We start from the raw sequence: 19,199 nt of genomic DNA on the forward strand, positions 1-19,199 counted from the left end.
GCTCATATGATGGCCACTGGAGGCTTACATGGTCGTTAATTTCAGGGCCCGTGGGATTAGTCGAGGTGCGCGCAAGCTGGCCCGAACACCCACGTTAAACTAAAAAAAAAAAACATTAAAATCTATCGACTTGACTCTTTACTTAGCTCAAGTTTAAAAGTAAACTGCATGAAAGTTGACTTTATTTAACCCAGTTGACATGGCTGGTTCAGATACAACCTAGGTGATCAATGAAAGCATGGTTTAAAATAAAAAAATCAAGATAGCATCTTCTTTTTTTTTTTTTTTCTTTTTGAATATTGAGATGACAATATATTAAATGACTCGAACTTCATCGCTTGTAAAACCGATGACTTGGGTCGTGGACTCCATTGGACTTCTTTTTAAAAAATATATATATATATATTTTTTTTAATAATATGATAATAAAAATATATGCTTGTAAAAATTAAGCACAAACCAAATGTTAGAACGTTTGTTTAAAATTGTAATAACTTCATAAAAAGCGAACCGAAATAACTTATGATGACCAGTTTAAAATCAATAAAATGTTAAAGAATGAAATTTGAAGAAGAAAAATTTGTTGGATCGACTTGGATTTCCCAATGCAACTACATGTTCTAATTAAAAAGTTGAATTATTATGGTACAATATATATTGAGCACCTTTTGAACTACCTAGGAGAATAACTTTAAAATTGTTGAAAGATGACCAAATTATTAAGAACATTATGAAAAATGATTAAAAATTTCACGTAAAGATGTTTCACGTAAAAATGCACTCAAAATAACAATTAAACTGTATAATTTTCTCTTGCAGTACAAGAATATCATACCAAAATTTCTTAATGCACTGAAAAAGAGTTAGAAATAAAATTAAAATAGATATCAGAGAGAAAAGGTAACAGTGGAGTCATTTTACAAAAGTCTAGTCTCTCTCTCTCAAAACACACACACACACAAGGAGATTATTAATTTATATATCAAATAGAACCTATGTATTATCTTATAAATAAAACGAACTATTAATTTACCATATTAATTTAACGATGTTATTATATACAGTTCAACTCACCTTAAAAAATTCTATTAGAATGAGCTAAATTAGGTTTGAAGCACATATTCATTATGATTAAGATGGGCTAAAACCTAAAATCAACTCTCCCAATTTCAGCCCTGTAAAAGCACATAATTTGTTAAACCAAAAGTTGCGAGTTTGGGATGATGACAACAATATATTTCCTTTTTCTTTTATTTCTAAAAAAGAAAAATAAATATCAAAATAAATTTTTTAGCCAATGGCTAGTGCAGTTCAAAGAACTATAACACACAGAAGAGAGTGAGTACATTACAAAAATAACACCTTATTGCAGACAATTAAGAATGTTACAAGAAGATATATCTCTAATCCTATCCATCCTCTATGAACTGCAAAAACCAGTTCCCCCTCAAGCGCCCACAAGAAAAACATAGTCAAACTTGGACTAAAACCTTTTAAAAAGGCTGGAATATGATAAACCCGACCAAATTAATGTGCACAGCTTGCTCTGGGACACCCCTTTCTGCATTATCAACAAGCACATAATCAGGTCAGGTCTAAAAGAATAGTAGTAGTTGGAGCTATATGCTGTAGTCAGATTTGATTTCCGCTTTTGAACTGCTTGGACATTTCGTTGAAAACAGAGGGAATTATTCTATGAATGGTAAAATTAAGCTTAGAGGGGTCCATTTAAAATCACAATATGCATAACTTTTTCATTGTTTATCCTTTACACCAGTCAGCATGGCATGGGAAAGCGCAAGCCAAGACAGGTGAGATGCATTTTTAGACTAGGATATTGTCCTCCATATTGAATCTTGTACATGCTTTAGGTTCAAGTCTCACCATAAACAATGGTGCAGCATTGCAAAAAATTTCAGGCATCCACTATGGCAATTCTTCAGCCAAAGGAGCCGCATTTAAAGGAGTGTGAAAATGCAGTTTTCTGGAAGAATACACACCTAAATAAGTCAGGGCCCTTCAGAGGATTCCACTAGGTCTTCATTGAATTCACCAAAAATATTTGGACATCCATCCCAATTTCCCTGCTCCCGAGCTTCCCAATAGCCACCCCCATAGCGGAAAGATCCATTATCACCTTCCTTTTGGAACCATCTGGGCTTCCATCCATGTTCTTGTAATTTCCTTGACTGCATAGAATGAATGAAGTATGATGACAACGGGTCTTGCAAGTGCATATATAAGATTTATGACTCATTCCACCTCTTAATGTTCAAATCTAGCCATGCAAAGAATTTCTTAAATACGATTTCTTCCAGATCTAAACTGATAAGTAGGATACAAATGATGTTAGTAGAAGTAAAGTCTAGACATCAGTGCAACAGATAGGTAAACTAACAAAAAATTATATGATGGCCTAACAGTCCATATCTCATCTAGTTCATATGCAGCCCAAGCAACAGCAAAGTCACACTAGATATCTAATAATAGTAATAAAGTTCAACTCTTAGCCGGGGAAAAAAAGAAGTTCTTCCATCACCAATAGAAAGTTCAACTCATATTCCCTATTCTTATAATTATTCCAACTTATCTGCACTAAAATGAAGTGTATAATTAAGTTAAGAAAGATCAAAAGGAGTGAATATACCATTCTTTGCCTCCTCTCCAGCCGTTGTTTCTCTGCATTTGCTTTCTCATATTCCCCATTCTCCAAATGCCGCTGGTCTGGTCTAAGCCTGGAATCCGTGGGTGGGAGCCTCTCCTTAATCCGTTATCAAATACCCAGGATTAGACATGGCTATAAAAAACAATTAGAGATGCATACCTAGAAAAGAAAAATTAGAAAATCAAGCTGATACATCATCACTACCTGGAGTCCTGGCGTCAATTCGTTTAGTGTGATAGCAAATGTCGTCAAGTTGTACCGGGTGAGATTAAGAGGTGGCTTGTTCCTTTTCCAAAGCAAGGTGGCATTAGATGAGGGAATCCGATCCTTTGGCTTGCCAGTCTCATCCCCAGTAGTATAATACATGCTGTCATCCCACTTCCCAAATAATGAAGCAACTTTGTTACCAGAAGCATCTTCAACGAACCCTTGAACCTATAAATACTGGACACTAATGAATTGTACTATATATTCGAAAATAACTCAGAACTAAGACCAATGCTGTATCCTAATGATCTGTTGACAGCAGACCTACCAGATGTACACTGATCAGGCTAGTGAAAAGCATTATACTAATCAGAAAATTAAAATACATGTCAGATCTCATGCATACAAGTAGAATTTCCAAAATTGACCAACCTGGTGAGGATTTCTGTCAAGAATAGATTGTTCTTTGAACTTCAGTTTGCATGAATACTGTCGATTTCCTTGTATATGCATCATCCCATGGTGACCACAATACAATTTACCAAGGATAAGATTATAGATTGTTGTTGTGACCTAACAGATAAGCAATCTTGCGTCAATTCAAATGCACCCCATACTAATAGAAATGGAAGCTAGAAGATCAAAAGATTTGACTAGCCATGATGCAGACACAGAAGTACATACCTTGCTCCACTGGAATATTTCACCATCATCAAATTCTAGGGTCAGGATTCCAACAGGGTCAAGCTGAATCGACCGCCCCCAAAATTTTGTGCGGAGGTTGCTGTCACCCCAGAACTTCCACCCTCTACCTTCACAGTGGCAGGCAATGAGAGTTGGGTGGTGACTAACCTGTTTCAACTCAAAATATCGTTGAAATGTACTCTGTCTGAAGAGAAAAGCATTCATGACCAGACAGGTCCTATATCTTCCCTAAGGACATTTTGTTTGGCTAGTTTCACCTAGTGAAGAACTAAAAGCAAGGTTCAATTTTGTTTGAATAATTTTAAATAGAAATTTACTCCCGAACCCTGCATAGTAGTTTGACTGGAATATATTTTTCTTTAAGTGTTACAATTTCTAAAATTTGTAATTTCCCCTTTGGAAAAGAAAGTGGTGCAGGCAAACCCTTATGCATTTATTAGGATTCTAATCACAGTCATGTTTTTCTTAAAGTTCTTTCTATTCATTCATTGAAGTCTCTGACAAAATATATGTCATGATTTTTTGTTAAATATAGAAAATAAAAGGGCATGTATCAACACAGCTTAGTCAGTAGTCTGACTGTGAGTTCAATTTAAATATTTCTTAAGTCGATTCACCCTGTTCTGTTGTGAATCAGAGATGATTACTGACCTTTTCAGAGAAGAAACGAACTCCTTTATCAGGAAAGTCAGCTTCATAAGTTTCTCCTAGCAAAGGATTGAAGGGTTTACAGTGCCGGCCTTCAGAGGAAGCATATCCAGAGACAGCAAATGCGGCAACATTTAGGATCCTTAGGTCGCTGTTCCCCTGAAATTTAAAAATAAAAAATAAAACACATCGGAACAGTCAGAACCGAACAGCAATCCAATAATATATATGGGTAGCATTTTAGTATAGTTACTTGACTTAGTCCAGATTACAAGATCATCTTTAGCCCTCAAGTTATAGAGCCTAATTGCTATCTGAAAACCATCTCACATCTGCCAATCAAATGATAAGAAGGTTTAGCCAACTGCAATGCATGGAATTCTAAAGATATTGTCTATCAGAGTCTGTAATATTTACTTGAGAGCACTGGTTTTCCCAAAAGATGCTAGAATGGCGAGTATTATTTCATATGGAACTTTAGCCCTCAAGTTATAGAGCCTAATTGCTATCTGAAAACCATCTCACATCTGCCAATCAAATGATGAGAAGGTTTAGCCAACTGCAATGCATGGAATTCTAAAGATATTGTCTGTCAGAGTCTGTAATATTTACTTGAGAGCACTGGTTTTCCCAAAAGATGCTAGAATGGCGAGTATTATTTCATATGGAACCTTAACGTACAAGTCAGTATCACAGCAAAGAAACATCATGAACAGAAAAGAGAGACAAGTTTAGTGGCTGAAATCCTTGAATTCCCAAATACTCATAGATAATTCAAATGCTCGATGTTTGATGCAAAGACCATAAACTTGAGTGCAATCAAGATATAAAGCAAAAAATCAATCACTGTCCATGGACTGTCCCCTTTTTGTTTACCATCTCATAATAGACACCAGAATGTGTTCACAATTCATGAATGTCATATAATAATAATAAAAAAAAAAAAAAAAAAACGTTGAAGAGAACAAGATGTAAAGTGATGAATTCAAAAAAAAAAAAAACACCATAGATACTCAGAGAAAGAGTTCGCAATACTCAGACACTTAGATATGTGTCTTTTGACAAAAAAGTTGTTCAATATGAATCAAGACTAAAAGCAATAATAACTCTTACTGCTTTTCCATATTCATAGGCTCTGTCCAAAAGATAAGAGTACTCCAAGTCCTCAAAGCACTTCTGAAGAGAGGATATTGGTTCATTAAAGTAAACAGGGAGACAGACTCGTGTGAGATCCTTCCCCACATTGTCTTTGATCATAGACCAAAGACTGACTCCTTTCTCTTTCTCAACCGGGTCAGGAAGCTTTTTTCGCCTTTCAATATTTGGATATCCAGAACTGCAAACTCGCTTCTCAGCATTCATTTTCTCTTCATTATCAAGCTGATTAAATCTCCTATCCTTCTCAGAGTACTTTGAAACTTCTGTCATTGACAAACCACTGACAGCCAGTTCAGTAAAATATTCTTTTGTGTCATAAAAGGAGGTTCCATCTTCGTCTGACACTTCCTCAAGCTCTTGTTTCTCAATATCATCAGATGACTCAGTTGTGCTATATTCTGAAATCCGTAATAGGATGTCAGGAATAAGAATACATAAAAAGTAGCCTTGGAAATGTAGTTATTGACGCAAATTTGTGGAGCAGGAAACCTTTTTAAAATGAAAAGATAAATAAAAAAAGCATGGCAGAAATATTAATGAAATGTTTTTCAAGAAATCATGAGAACCGAATAACAGAAAATAAAAAATGGAAATTGCATGACATTTTGTTGTTAAAATATTTTTCAACTCCAAGAAAATAAACTAGATACCCTGCAATTTTTGCTACATAAGAATGGATCCGTAGTTGACTCCAGTGATCAGAATAAAGACAAAATTCTAGTAATTCATTATGAGTTCACAATAAGAAGATGAAGTATCAGATGCCCATACCACTATATTTTCCACGCCCTAAACTCGAAAATTCATGCTTTGTCAATTGATATTCGCCATCTGGAATTCCTGAGGTTTCATTTTCAATATTAGCTGCCTGCATGCATAAAACAAACAAACAAACAAAAATTCTTGGGGTTATGCAATGTAAGATTATTTCAAAGCATTCATACTTCACAAAATAATACCTGCAACAATCCACTTTGTATAGGAAAAAAACATTAGAGAATCCATCAATGGTATTGAACCAAATATTACAATTCAAAAGATTTTTGGATCAACTTTGTCAATTGCCACAGATTGTTTCATCACTTGCAATGCCAAGGCAAAAGCAATTTGTCAGTAATTCCTCAACACCAATACTGAGACAACAAATGTTAACCTCTATGTTCTTGTGAATATACTATCGGTCTATATTTGGCAGAATATATTAATTATTCTTTATTCATAATTTGAAATACTCAGGCAGCAGGAAATTTTTTCTGTCCATAACACTCCCATCAATTACAAAGCATTCAGACCTTTCCAAAACTTTATGATAATGTCAGGTTTTAAAAATGAACAGCAGAAGTTGCATTAACCACCTGAAATTTACATTTTTTTCAATTTAAATAGCTATGAACATGTGCCTTACTCATAAACTATGATCCTAAGTTTTCAAACAAATTTCAAAGTTAGAGGTTGGAAAGCAAAACATATGTTAAGAGCAGGGAGGGCATATTTTACCACTCAGGAAGGTTTAAGCTGCTACCTTATCCATGAAGATATTGGAGATCAACAAAACCAAGGGTTTTATCAAGAAACAAGCCAGTCAATACATTACATCTAGAGAAGCTAGGGTCATATAAATTGTCAAAAGGATGAAGATTTGTTTGGCCAACCTTAGTATTTTTTCACTTGAAGATGAACAATTACTTGAATTCATCCTCTCATTAAGTTATTTATGTTTTAGAAAAGGATTGATCACAACATTTTCAAATTTAACATGATAATGCAATGACAAAAAAACAATTAATTCAGATAATGTGTAAGAATAAATAAATATACTGAATATCACCCCAAACATCTCCAATAAAGTTATGGTCGTTTTTTTACCTCCAATTGCCTTAATGTGTCTAGCAAATTGGACCGTTCTTCACAAAGAACTTTAACTTGTACTTGTATCTCAGAAAACTCGGATAGCATTATCTGCTCGCAATCCTTTACGATGTTCTCATTGATACCGTCTTCAAGTAAACGTTTCTTAAGCCTGTCAGTTGAGATAGACAAATCATTTGGAACAAGGGAGATACTATCATTTAGCGATCTTGATGGAAAAAGGCTGCTAGTTGAGACCAGTGCTCGTATCCAAGCCACTCTATCTCTCTTTGAATCAGTTCTCAGATGAAGTGTCTTAGTAGCAGTAAATATGTAAAACCGCTTATCGTCGGACTTGCTCTCACGAAATGATGAAATCTGCCACACCAATTCAGACAACATCCCGATAAACATTTGCAACAATTGCATATCACATTGTAAAATAAGAAAATGCTAAAAATATCACGACTAAGATGGTAGAATAATCGTATGACTAAATCAACAAACAAAATCAAATATCTGGAATAAGTTTGAACAGTGAACGTGTTCTCAATTTCAAAGATTCATTTAGATAAGGAGAAGCTATAACGTTGAAGGACAAGACTCCCCAGGATAAGTAGCAAATCACTATGAGGAAAAAAAAAAAAAAAAGACATACCCAGAAGAGGAACCGTTAAGACTTTTGAACCGAGTCCTATCCAACCACCTTTCAGTTTCAGGTCACCGAGAACTAACCCAGGTAGGAGCAAAACCCTTTAAACTAGTTCGTTATACAACCAGCACCGGTAATAACACGAACAAATGTTTTGGTCACAAGATTATAAATCAGCTGTAGAAACTCAAAAGCCAAAAACCAACACCTAGACCCCAATATGACGTGGTCAAAAAACAAGACCCTGATATACTAAAATTTGTCACTGCCCCAGAGAAGCCTGAGATAGGATATGCTTAAAAATGCTCGCATAAAAGCATCTTTTTTGTTTGTGCGGTTTATAAACAGTAGTAGTCAAATTAAAATGAACTCCCAAACCCAGACTTGAAAAATAAGCCAAGCCCACGCCTAGTGATAGTTACATATTTTTTTAAACCAAGAATATTTTTACAGCACAGAATATAATTATAAACGGAAAAACAAATATTATCATAGTGCAGTCGTCTTCTCAAAAGTCCATCAAAAATAAAGATAAGAAAAGGTCCATAAGGTCTATAGGTTTGGTTTTTGGATGAGATGTGAGAAGAGTGAAAACCAAGAAGTCGATGATAAAAAGCAAGAAATGAAAGATCATTTGATGGTGCTAAAATCCAACCATGCAAGGCCGTCGATGTGACCAAAGCTTGGAATTACCTAGATCTACACCGTACCTTATTCTAGCCATACCATTCCATACCCCCCCGCCCCAAACACCTGCTGATGTGACCCACTGTACATTAACACCCAGTTGAAACTGTAAAAACAAAACCCAAAACAGAGTACTCCATCCATGCATTAAAATCAATAACAAAAGTAATCTTTTTTCTTATAAAAAAAATTCATCCTTTTCCTAATTTGAAAATCTAAAAAGAAAATTCCAATAGCAGCAACACTTCCTCCAATACCGCTAGAAAGAAAAAGAAAAAGAAAATATACGCACAGCAAAGAAAATGGATAGATAAATGAATAATAAAAAAAAAAACTTAGCAAGCACTTCCATTTTGTTGATCATTTAAATTAAAGGTCATAGTTTTAGATTTCCATTTCTGATTTTCGATTTAATGATATTACCTTTAAATGAACAAGGCCAACAGTTTTTTGCAGTTTCTGTCTTCCACTGCCGCCACGACTATCCAATCTCAATAATCGATTCGTCGATATTTCTCCGATCAATCTAACATCATCACCCAGATTAATACTCTCCGGTGGCCGTCGAATCTTCGAGTAAGAAAGCACACCATTTTTCAACAAGAACCACCGCGATCTCCACCCTTTCCCATAATTCGTCCACTTGTACAACACTCCAGCCACCGTCGCCTTCGATCCCGCCTCTGTCCTCCCTACATTGCCGTTAGATCCACCGAAAAATGTCTCCGGCAACGATCTTGCTCGAGTCAACGTTGCATCCGGTGATTGGCTCCGAACTTCTGAACTCTCTAGTGAGATGCAGCATAATGGATGCATTTCTTTGACCCTCATTTTTATAACCATACAAAAAAAAATTAATGCTAAGTTGTTATTGCTAACAGAAAAAAAAAATAAAAAATTGATAATCCCACAACAAGCTAGCTAGCACTTCCTGCATTGACACGCACACAAAGAGAAAGAAATAATCAGAACAATAAAAATCGGAAGAGACAGTGAATCAATGAAAGAACGGAGTGTTTGGCAATACCAGAGATAGGGAATTCTAGAGAAAAATGGTGAAAGAGTGGATCTTGGCTTCTGGGTTGTTCATAAAATGGGTACTTGAGGTATAAAATATTAATGCTGGTACATAAAGAGTTGCAGTTTTTATGTTATCCATGTGTGTGTGCGCGCAAGCCATTGAGGGAGGAGAGAAACTGTGTTGCAGAGAGAGGGAGAGGCGGTACTTAAGGAAGAGAGGGTGATGGCAGAATGGCAATTAAAGTGACAGTGAAGTGGGAGTTTTATTTTTATTCTTCTTCACGGAGTAATGAGTAATTTTACTCCTGTAGTAACAATTGATGTTTTACTGCTTCTAGATTCATTTTATATAAATAAAAAGATATAATTATGATAGAAAAATCTTAAATTGAGATATTGTTATTATTTTTTTTATGAATAGTGAATTTTCTATTTTTTTGTTTATTTTTTTAAAATATATTCAAGAAAATAACTAATATCATAATATATCAGTGCGACATTGAAGGGCAGCCTTACCAATCTTGATTCTGAGCTTTGTTTTGACAATTAATTGTGTCTAAATTGCAAGATCCATGAAAAGCTTCAACTTGTTAATCATGAGTTACCCAGTTTCGAGTCAGCAAAGTAGCATCATAATTGATTGATAAATGAACAGGAAAACGCAGCTTATCCATCTAAATTCCATGGTCAATCTCAACAAGCTTTCGCACTTTGAGATTTTACCTTGCTCGTGCGAAGTTTCACCACCACGTAAACTACACAAGCAAACAAAAGAATGTTCTACCTGTACAGGCTCCACCTGTGTGTGAAGAAAAAAGGTGCCCACCAAGAATTGGAAGGCACTTCGCCTTTTATGATTGTTTGTCTTCACCACGTTTATATTTGATATAATCGACTTTTTAATGTAGCTTCAATGATCGAAAGATGAAGATCCTTCTCTATCTTTGAATTCAAATTAGACTTAAGGTTACACAAACTTTGAGCAAAAAAAAAAATGAAAAGAAAAGACACTTATCCCACTAATTAACTAAAAAGAACAAAGTAGTTGCGGACTCCATTACCTAATTGTGATTGTAAGCATGAACAATCAAATAAAATGTTAATGTCCATGATCTAGAACTTCATGATTTTCATGTATAAATAAATATCTAAAGAAAACATTAAAAGAAAGAGTATCTAGACCCATAGCAAACCCCTTCAAATATTATGTAAGTTTTGATGGAATAAAACTAATTGTTATGGGTAGAGAGAGGATCAATAGACTCCTTAATTCACACGTCCATCAAGTTTGCAGTTATTAAAATAAAAAATTACTTCTCAAAAAGTTGACTAATAAGGTTTCAACATTAATATTCTGTTAAACCATTTAATAGCCTATTATTTTATTTATGTAGCCACATCTTATAATATTCTTCCACTTGACTCGTATAATATTATCTTTCTTCATGATTTAGTAAATAGATAACATAATACTCATAGAGTAACGCTAAAACTTTACATACATTGGTCTCTACGTATATCATAATTAAGTAAGAACGAATAAGATTCATGACGGTTGTACATCATCTATTTGACATAAATCCTTCCATGTACAACAATATTAGTCTTCACTTACCATGATCTGTAAATAAAAAACACATAATTGGTCCAACAATAATGTCTTTATTAAAGACAATTCATGTTATCATTATTCTAATTCAATCATGTTTACCAAATAGAAAAGAGGAAATACCATAAACATCAGCTTATAGTGTCAAATACATAATCATTATAAAGTCATGATATAATATCAACAATTATATGCCATGATACCCACTATTTTACATGAGTGCTAAAAATTTTAGGTGACAATCCTTTCGTCAATGGATCAATAATCATAAGATTGGTGCTAATGATTAACACTCTTTGTTTATAAACTTCTTTTTTAATTACAAAGTATTTCAATTTCATGTATTTTGCACCTTTTTAATACCTTTTGTTCTTAGAAAAGAAGACAGTTGCAGAATTATCACAATAAACTTTTAGTAGCTTGGTGATACTATCAACTACTCCGAATCTTGAAATAAAATTTTGTAACCAATTCATCTATATTGTAGCCTCAAAGCATGCCACAAATTCAGCTTTTATAGTGGATGCATCAATAATAGATTGCTTTGCACTATTCCATGAGATTTCTCCTCCAGCTAAAAGAAACAAATAACCAAATATGGATTTTCTTATATCTACACATCCAATAAAATCTAAATTTGAATATCTAATCACCTCATGATGATCAAATTTTTTTATAAGTGAGTATATAATATTTAATTTGTTCCTTGCAAGTATCTCAATACTTTTTTGTAGCCTTTCAATGATCTAAGCCTAGATTACTTTGGTACCTGCGTAGCATTCCAACAACAAAACTGATGTATGGTCTAGTACAAGTTTAAGCATACATCAAGCTCCCAATAATTGATGCATATGAAATTTCTTCCATTTGTTTGTGTTCCAATTCATTCTTTGAGCATTGAATGAGACTGAACTTATTTCCTTTTTGAATGGAAATGGTATTTGTTGAGCATTTATTCATCCTAAATCTCTCTAAAACTTTATTAATATAGGCCTTTTAAGATAATCGTAACAATTCTTGTGATCTATCCTGTAATATTTCTATCCTAGTCATATAAGTTGACTCTTCTATATCTTTTATATCAAAGTTATTAGAGAGAAAAAATTTTGGTCTCGTGAAGTAAACCAAGATCATTAGTTTCAAACAAGATATCATCAACATGTAGAATAAAAAATATAAACTTACTCTCACTAACCTTTAAATATATACACCAATCAACAATGTTTTTCTTAAATCCAAAAGAAATTATTGTATCATTAAACTTGAGATACCATTGTGTAGAAGTTTGTTTAGTCCATATATTGATTTTTAATTTTCACTCCATGTGTTCCTTTTCTTCAACTGAAAATCCCTCAGGTTAATCTATATAGACCTTTTCTTCTAAATCCCCATTTAAAAAGGTTGTTTTCACATCTATTTGATAAAACTTTAAATCATAATGAGCTACTATAGCCATGATAATTCTAAACGAGTCTTTCCTGCAGACTAGTGGAAAGGTCTATTTGTAATCAATGCCATATTTATGAGTAAATCTTTTGGCAACAAGTTTGGCCTTATATCTTTTAACATGGCTATTTGAGTCTCATTTGATCATGAAAACCCATTTACATCCAATTCTTTTGCAACCTTTAAGTATTTTAATAAGGTCCCAAACTTTATTTTGTTCCATAGATTTTAGTTCATCTTTCATGGCATCAATCCATTTGTTAGAATTATCACTATCAATAGTATGTGAAAATGAAATTGGATCATCATTAATTCCACGATCAAATCCTGACTCATGTAAAATATCACCAATTATTTGAAATAACAAACTTTTTTGTTTTGTTTTTGAGACCTTCTTAATGTTATTTCTTATGGTTCATCTATCATGAGTTCATCAACAATATCTTCATTGTGTGGTGTATAATTATTAATTTATTGTTCTTGATAATTGTTAAACTGTTCAATAATTTGAGGAACAACAACTTTAGAAGATGTAGAAGGTAAATGAGTTTGTACCGTAACTTTTTAAATTTCCACATTATATGGTGTTTCACTCCCACTAACTTTATCATTTTTAATGAACCTAGCGTTTATAATTTCAACAATTCTTGTGTTATGGTTAGAATAATAAAATCTATACCCTATAGATTTTTCTAGATAACTAATGAAGAAACCATCGGTTGTTCTAGAATCCAGTTTCTTTTCATGTGTATTATAAATTCTTACTTCCATTTGGTAACCCCAAACATACAAGTGCTTTAAACTAGGTTAACTATCAATCCATAATTTATAAAGTGTTTTTAGTTTTGCCTTACTATGAACCCTATTTAACAAATACGCAGTAGTTTTTAATGCAGACATCTACAATGAGATACGTAAAGATTAATAATTCAACATACTCCCAACCATATCTAATAAAGTACAATTACGCCTTTATGCTACATCATTTTGTTGTGGTGTATCTAGCATTGTGTATTGAGCATATATGTCATGTTTCTTAAGGAATTTAGCAAATGGACCTGAAGATTGTCCAGTATCATTAAATCTTTTATAATACTCACCACCTCTATCTGACTTAATAAATCTCACCTTCATGTTTATTTGTCTTTCAACTTCATTAATAAACACCTTCAAGGTATCTATTGCTTGAGATTTTTCATGTAACAAATAAACATATCCATGACATAAATAGTCATCAATAAAGGTGATAAAATATTTTTCCTTACTAAAAGAAGTAGCATCAAAAGGTCTATATATATCGGTGTGTATAATTTTCAAGAAGCTGTGTACTTTTTATGGCTCTTTTCTTTATGTGTTTTGTTTGTTTGTTTTTAGTACAATCCACACTGATATTAAGATAAATAAAATCTAAACCTGGAAGGATTTCATTCTTTACTAATCTTTCCAATCTTTATTTGGAAATGTGACCCAAACATTTATGCCACAAGTAAGCAGAATGTTCATTTACTAAACCATGTTTTGTACCAATATTATGATGTAAGGTCAAAAAAGTTTCAACAAAAAGGTTTTCAAGGTTCAACTTGTACAAATATTCAAAAATAATACCGAAACCAATAAGGCGATTATGTTTAAAAAAACTAAAACATCCTTTCCCAGATCTAAAAGAATATTTAGCTTTATCAAGATTGGATAAAGAAACTAAGTTTTGAGAAACTGAGGATACATAAAGAGTTTGAAACAAGTCCAAATGATATATTGTGTCTAGAATCAAATGATAAGTTCCAATGGCTTCAACTAGAACTTTGACTCTATTTCCCATATAGACAAGCTTTTCGTTTGGGTTTGTGGTTTGGATTGAAAGAAATCTCTGCATTGTATTAGAAACATGAACGGTACATCATGAATCAATCCACTAAGAATTATAAGGAACCTTAATTAAATTTGATTCGAACATACAAAAGCACAAGGCTTACCATTCTTTTCTAACTATGCCTTACATTTCAGGAAATCTTTCTAAAAATGTCTAGGTTTTCCATAAAAATGACACTTATCTTTCTCATGTTCCTTCTTACAAACTTGGAAAGAAGATTCATTTATCCTGAGTGGTCTATGCTTGCCCTTTCTATATTGTTTACCAACCATCTTTCCAGCTCCTTGATTGTTTACAAAATGAATGGAATGAGTTCCTTGATTCTTAAATCTTGTTTTCTCCTAAACAAGCATATTTTGCAATTTATGCACATTCTATTTGTTCTTCGTGGTATTATAGTTCATTTGAAAATGACCATACTCAAGAGGTAATGAGTTGATAATAAATTGCAAAAGAAAACTCGCATCCATATTCATTCTCAATGACTTAAGTCTTACTGTGATATTTGTCATTTCAATGATGTGCTCATGTATGGTACGAGAACCATCAAACTTCATGGTGGTTAAAGTACTCATTAATGTCATAACAAGTGAATTATCAGCAGTTTAAGAATGCTCTTCCACAAATGTCATAGATTCCTTAGCACTTTCAGTTTTGGGAAAAACAAACTTGATATTATTAGTTTTACTCATTCGCATAAACGTTAGACTCGGTTTGTTTGATCTTTCATAAGCTTTATGGAAAGATTTTTCTTCGATACTGCTAGTGTCAATAATAGCAATTAGAGAAATTAAGCTCATTGAATATTGGAACAGACGAATCATGCGAGTGAAGGGAAATAAGAACAGACACGACAAAGATTCATAAAATACTCAAACATTAATACTTTGCACCAAAACTTAAATATATTATAGAAATCCAAAAAAAAAATATTCACATAATGATCTCCTTTAGGTGATACAACAATATACACAAAACAATAACCATAATGATGCTAATACAATTTGACTTTATTTGGTGATTAAATATGTACTAAATAGATACATCTATTATCTTTGAATATACAAACACATATTGATTACCAACAATTATGTTCATTAATTATAAAAACAACTAATCAATCTTTGGATGATCCTAAAATATCTTATAACAATGAAGTTCAATTTACCTAGAAATATTTATCATCATGACATTTATAAGCATCAAAATTCATGGGTAATTGAAAAGAAAAACATTATACAACGTGAAGCTTATTTATCTTAAGGATTTGAATACTTTAGTGATAAAAGTTTATCATCATGACATTTATAAGCATCAAAATTCATGGGTAATTGAGAAGGAAAACATTATACAATGTGAAACTTATTTGTCTTAAGAATTTGATGACTTTGTCGAATAACAAATCATTCATTTTATTTAAAGTTGTATATTAAGATGATATATCTTTCACATGATATTGTAATAAAAGAGAATCCCATATGACCCCGCACCTAAATGCATGATAGAACCCACCTCTTTATTTATTTTTATTTATTTATTACACGAGTGAAGGAAAATTAATGGCTGAGCTCTAAGATTCCCAGTGTACTAGGATTTAATGTGCGGATATAATAGAAAAAGTTTTTTTATTTTTTTAAATTTTTTTCTCTCCCATTACATAGATTTCTGTCCTCTAGCTGAAGGCACATCCAAGTCATCTCCATCTTATTAATTCGATGTACTGGTACAAGACCTTTTATTTCAATTCCATTCATGTTCTTTTGCACCAAACACAAATTCAACAATGATTGTCCGGCACAATCAAGTATCATCTAACAACTAGCTCTTACTTATAACGAGATTTAATTATATCTTGAAATATTCCTTGATTCATCATCAATTATCATAATAGGCAGCAGGAGGTTAAAATAAAAAAAATCCCTCGTTAAAATCTAGGGTTTATAAGAAACTAAAAGAAACAATAAATTTCTAGTGAAGAAACATGCATGAGCTCCTAAATTCAATGCTTTGATAGGACATGTAATCAGTTATCTAATTGTAAGCATAAACAATCAAATAAAATGACTTCTTAAGTATCGGTTATTTCTTTTACATAATTGAATTGCAATAAAATAAATTAATAGCACTTGAAGTCGTGGAAGTGATGAAAACTGCATCTTTGGAATCTGATTAATTACCATACTTCAAAATGTTTGGCAGTGCTGCTGTACTAAGGTTACCTCCACCATCCTCAGAGGGCATGGAAGTACCAATTTGACTAGATAACAAAAAAAAATTATATATATATATATATATATATGAAAGCAAATTAATAAGGAGGAATTTTGTAGAGAGTCGCCGTGCAGGGGGGGGGGGGGCCGGGACCTCTAGAATCGGCGGTGGTTGCAGATTTTGCAGCTCCAATAACTACAGACAAAGTTATTTGAGTGCTAAATCCAGAGCCATAGATAGGACCTGTACAATTACCCACTACAATATTCCAGTCTTAATTTCTTAGCTAGCAAGCATATTTGACCCAAAACTAAAGGGTGCGAAATGATTTCTCAGGACCAGTTACTTCTGTTTTTCTTTTCTTCATTTCTTTCTTTCTTTGACCAAATTATAGCTATCTGTTTGGTGAAAGTGACAAATCAATGAGAACAATAAATTAGATTCATCGAAAATGAGGTTGGAGATCCAGGAGGTAAATTCACGCAGAAAAACTAAAATCACTGTAATACAATGGATTTAATTTGGAACATTTCAAGGAAGTTTCATGGAAAAATGAGTGATAATTACCCTCCTTCTTCTTCTTCTTCTTCTTTTGAGAATTGCAATGAGTCTCATAAAAAAAAAGTTAAGTAAACGTTTTCGTTATTATTATTTGGATTGGTATTTGGTACAGCCAATCAGCCGTAGAAATTATAATTCCAACTAGTATTTTTTTTAACATAATTAATTATTGATTAGTCTGATCTTTTCAGATTTGGGTATCTCCTCCGCAAGACTTAGCTGCTATCCTTGACAGGTGCTGGTGTTTCTTTCCTGAGGAGCTAGTTTTCTCGTTTAATTTCATCTTATGTACAAGAAAGAAAAAAGAAATTAAACCCTAATATAATAACACAATGAGAGAAGTAGATCAATCCAACCGATATATCTAATCCCAGGAAAAAAGTATTATTACAAAAAAAAAAAAGGGGTTGGAATCATCATATAAAAATAAAGGTGAAAATTAAGATTATTGTGCTAATAAATTATGCTGGTTTCACAAATTTCCATTTCTTGGCAATAAAAAACTGGGAGAGAGTAAAAGGTGAAAACGAAACAAGAATAGCTAAAGGCATTTTCAATACTCCAATAAATAACATCTGTATAGTGAAAGCAATACAACAATGTCAGCATATATCACTAGCTGGGCACTGATGCCTCCACAAACAATAACTAAAGGAAGAAAGTGAGTTTTTTTTTTTTTCCACGCGCAAATATTTATTATGGGAACAAACAGAGGTTGGAGAAAAACAACAAATATTTATTGAGAATGATTCCCATTTCTGTTGGAGTTAAAGTAAATGATTCAATCGCCATTGATGACTGGTTAAGATAAAAGCTTGCCATTTTCACATTTCAGTCATTTCATTCTCGTATGGTGTTTTATTTCTCTTCTCTTTTCATGGGTTTTTAAAACGATAGCCCCCCTTTTATATATATATATATATATATATATATGATAGCTCTACCGTAATGGAGAGTATAGGGATTAAATAACAATTTAAAAAGTCATGAGGACCAATTACTTTTGTAAAACTGCAGGGACTGAGGTTATAATCAACTCATGATTAATTATTAGTGCAATAATTAAAAAAGAAGAAGAAGAAGAAAGAAAGAAAGATGCATGCATGCATCTTATAAAGAAAGCAAAATCTACTCTAAAAACAATCTCACATCATCTCTGTCACACAACACACAGATAAAGAGCGAAACAGAGAGGACGAAAGTAATTCAAATGATGCGCTGTCGACCTCATCCCTCCAAACTCTACCAGGATTTCTCTTGCATTTTGTGGCAGTCTTTGATCTCTCTGCCCAGGTTATCCGATTGTTGCCAGGCAGGTAAATAAATTAACTGGTGAATAGAGGGAGGGGAAATTAATAAAAGAAAGAAGCAAAGGCATGAGGTAATAAATCCAACCTTCATAACTCCAAAACCCAAATTTGGCCTCCCAGTGGTCCTTCAACTTTTTGGAAAATGGAAAGATACCGATTATCCAGCTAGTGACAATATGTCCAAATTAGTCCAGTCAATGCCCAATGCAATCGCCACATCCAAACTCCCAAAATAATTACTGTATTTATACGTACAAACTGCAAAAAAAACCCAGTTCAGCCTCGTGTATTCGCATCATTGTCTTGGGGTTCCACTCACTAGCTAGCAAGAAGAGAAATATGACAGATACTGATCATGCTGATCCATAACAGGCTTTCTCAGCATAACTTTTGTCTCACATTTGGTCATCATAAATGTTAAGAGTTGACTGGCCTAACATTTCAGAGGGACTCGGGTTCTAGGTCGGTCCATGAAGCTTGAAGGAACATACTTCATTGGTGAACAACCACATTGACATGTATAGCCTAGGGTGCCGTTCTATAAACCTGCACCAGCCACAAAATGGTCAACAAGAACAAGTTCATGCATCCTGGCACAATGG

The 19,199-nt window shown here is 33.2% G+C and overlaps 1 protein-coding gene across 5 annotated transcripts; it reads right to left on the reverse strand.

Annotated features, from left to right (window-relative positions):
* Positions 1-1,221: 1,221 nt before the first annotated feature.
* Positions 1,222-9,813, reverse strand: LOC7458170 (oxysterol-binding protein-related protein 2A). Of its 5 annotated transcripts, none has more exons than XM_024598165.2 (12): positions 9,598-9,812; positions 8,994-9,396; positions 7,250-7,609; positions 6,155-6,251; positions 5,339-5,781; positions 4,229-4,384; positions 3,557-3,724; positions 3,305-3,445; positions 2,870-3,100; positions 2,648-2,767; positions 2,001-2,189; positions 1,222-1,561 (listed from the first exon to the last, which is right to left on the reverse strand). In XM_024598165.2, the coding sequence occupies exons 2-11, from the start codon at positions 9,384-9,386 to the stop codon at positions 2,010-2,012; spliced, it is 2,289 nt and encodes a 762-aa protein (XP_024453933.1). In that variant the 5' UTR covers positions 9,387-9,396; positions 9,598-9,812; the 3' UTR covers positions 1,222-1,561; positions 2,001-2,009. The 5 variants fall into 5 exon arrangements, with proteins under 5 accessions (XP_024453933.1, XP_024453931.1, XP_024453932.1 ...); XM_024598163.2 differs by having other exon boundaries at positions 8,994-9,501; XM_024598164.2 differs by having other exon boundaries at positions 2,648-2,761; positions 8,994-9,501; positions 9,598-9,810.
* Positions 9,814-19,199: the final 9,386 nt, after the last annotated feature.

Source organism: Populus trichocarpa, chromosome 3 (assembly GCF_000002775.5).
Source record: "Populus trichocarpa isolate Nisqually-1 chromosome 3, P.trichocarpa_v4.1, whole genome shotgun sequence".
Lineage (NCBI taxonomy): Eukaryota > Viridiplantae > Streptophyta > Magnoliopsida > Malpighiales > Salicaceae > Populus > Populus trichocarpa.